The sequence below is a fragment of the Emiliania huxleyi genome (assembly GCF_000372725.1).
Source record: "Emiliania huxleyi CCMP1516 unplaced genomic scaffold EMIHUscaffold_61, whole genome shotgun sequence".
In the NCBI taxonomy this organism is placed as follows: domain Eukaryota; phylum Haptophyta; order Isochrysidales; family Noelaerhabdaceae; genus Emiliania; species Emiliania huxleyi.
Genome location: NW_005197426.1, coordinates 411,027 through 413,508, shown reverse-complemented (window position 1 = coordinate 413,508; position 2,482 = coordinate 411,027). Strand labels below are relative to the sequence as shown.

General features: G+C 63.1%; 1 protein-coding gene across 1 annotated transcript; it reads left to right on the top strand.

The window, feature by feature from the left end:
* Positions 1 to 873: 873 nt before the first annotated feature.
* On the top strand, positions 874 to 1,953 carry EMIHUDRAFT_214502 (hypothetical protein; the record flags this gene model as incomplete). Its single annotated transcript, XM_005764007.1, has 3 exons — positions 874 to 1,260; positions 1,320 to 1,718; positions 1,795 to 1,953. The coding sequence occupies 3 exons, from the start codon at positions 874 to 876 to the stop codon at positions 1,951 to 1,953; spliced, it is 945 nt and encodes a 314-aa protein (XP_005764064.1).
* Positions 1,954 to 2,482: the final 529 nt, after the last annotated feature.

Here is a 2,482-nt window from a genome sequence, read left to right as displayed (position 1 = left end):
TCCACAGCCCTCATCCACCCCACGCCGTGGTTTCTTAGCTCCGGCCGGGGCACTCAAGCCAGAGCGCCGGCCCGAAGGATTTTTTAGGTAAGAGGTAAGCTGCGGTCCGCGAGGGCGATGCCAGAGTCTGCCGCCGAGTCGGCTCTCTGTCTGGATACTGGATGACGGGAAGACGCACACACTGCCTCCATTCACTCCATCCACTCAGAACACCGCAGACTTGGAAAGTGACAAGTGCGCGCGCCGCAGGCGAAGAGAAATTTTGAGCTGGGCCTCCCGTTCACACTCGTGTCTGGCCTTTTCTCGGGGCCGCGCCTGCGGCGCGCCGTGGTTTCTTAGATTTTTGCGGAAATCGCTTGGTAGGGTTTCTTAATGGTACGTTTTCTTAATGCCCGCAACCCACTGTAGCCGTCGCCCACCCTAGGGAGTCTGCCTCTTCCTATCTCTCTTCGCAGTCTCTCGCCGATTCTCGCTGCAACCTTCATGCCACCTCGCGGTCGTCCCACTCTCGTTGTTCTGTCCCTTGTTACTTCTTCCTCTGTCGCGTCGCTCTCTTCTGCCTGTATGGTTCTTGCACTTGTGCAAGATTGGGCGTCTTCTGCCGCAGTCCCTTTGATGGGAGGCCCCAGGGTGGGGGCCACCTCGAACCCCCGGCCAGGGATTCGAGCGGAGGGTGCCCCGGATTCATCTATCCGTTGGGCCCCGGCACCTATTTTAGAACTGATCACTTTGCGCAGCAACCGTCGGCCGCCGCTTTTTAGCTGGACGGCGGTACGCTGCGCCGTCGCTCTGTCGTGCACGCTCTCGTGCCTCGTTGTTGTGACACGGGAGTAGAGTCGAGAGGTAGCCCTCGACGAGACGACTGGCGCTGCGATGCCGGACCTCACTGCCGCCGAGCTCAGCATTCCGGCCGAGCAGCACCCCGATCCCGCAAAGCCACTGGTGATACCCGTCGACTCAACAGTGGTAGGCTCTACCCTGCGCTTCATTCCGTGGTCTGTGGTGGGCAATCCAGCCTTCCTCCAGCTGCCCCCTCCTCCTCCGGGGATGCAACCGTCGTGGGTCCAGATTCCGCAGTGGGTCGCCATCAGTGCGCTGCTCCCCTTCAGTGAGCCCGAGCCCGCTGTGGCCACCCACTTTGACAGGCTCAGCGTCTTGCGGCTGGCCGTATTGGCCGCGGCTTGGCGCCGCATCCTCGGTGCCTTGTCCGACCTCGGCGTTTTCAGCACGGTGCACGTGGATGAGGATGCGTTCCGTACGGTGTGTGCATCCAGGCTCTGCACTCCCGCCAAATCCCGGTGCCCGAGCTCTATCTGCAGTGGGGCGATTTGGGGTACTCTGAGGCGATCCTACCCTTGGGACCAGCGCCATCTGCAGAAGCAAAGGCCGTCGACTTCTTGCAGTACGCGACAGTCGGGGCTCTTTGCGACCCTACGGCCGACGTCCCGTTCGCAGCCCTGTCTGACATGACCCGCTGCTTGGGGCCCGTCTTCACGGCGGCAGCGCGCGTCGATCCCATGGGGAGCGCCGTCGTGGGGGCTGCATCGCTCGCCGCCGCCGCTGGTCACATCACTCCGCGAGCGAGCGATGGGCATCCCGCCCTGCTCGCTCGGCATGTGCTCAGCATGCTGAAGACTACCCGCTCGAGTTTCCCGGCCTGCCTGAGGACCAACTCTTTTCAGAACTACTCTGCGGAGGTTGAGACTCGCGCCGAGTATGTGGGCGGGACCACCGTGGCGCGCGGGGCCCTTCCTCCCGCAGATTGTCCTCAGCGAGGAGGGGCGATCCCATCAGGAGGTCGTTCCGTGCGACTCGGCTCCCCCCGCAGACCGTCCTCAGTGGGGAGCCCTCCTTTTCCTGGGCGCACATGGTGGTGGCGGCGACGATACTCCAAACCGGCGAAGGCATGGGCAGCTCGAGGAGGCGACCGCTGGCCCTCTCCTGTCGGACTGATGGCCCGAAACAACTACCAAAACTTTGTCGAGCTCAACGTCTCTACCTGTGGCGCGACCGACGCAACTTTTTGCGGAGGTGTTAACTGCTGTCGGCAACAGCCAGCCGGAGGGCAACCTCGTTAGGAGGCTAGAGATCTCCCTCATCCGGAGGGAGGATCGCCCTGCCACAGCTACGCGAGCGACGCCAGCTTGCGAGACGTTCAATTCGAGCATTCGGGCCGCGCGACCTATGGAGACCTAGCCAGAGGCAAGCGTGGGCGCTGCCCAAGCGGATCGCCGGCAACTAGTGCCGCCCGCGCCTGGCGCGACCGCCTTCAAGCGCGGGCGGCCCGTGACTTTGCTCCATCAAACGGGACAAGGCAAAAACACAGTTGCACAGATACATGCCGGCGGCGCGACTCCCCCCCGCAGATCGTCCTCAGTGGGGGAGACCGCGACACCGGTGACGGAGCGCAGTTGGGAGTGTCTTCGGCTCACGCCAGGGCGCTCGTTGCTCCTCCGTCTCTTTGATTCTTCCATACTGCGTT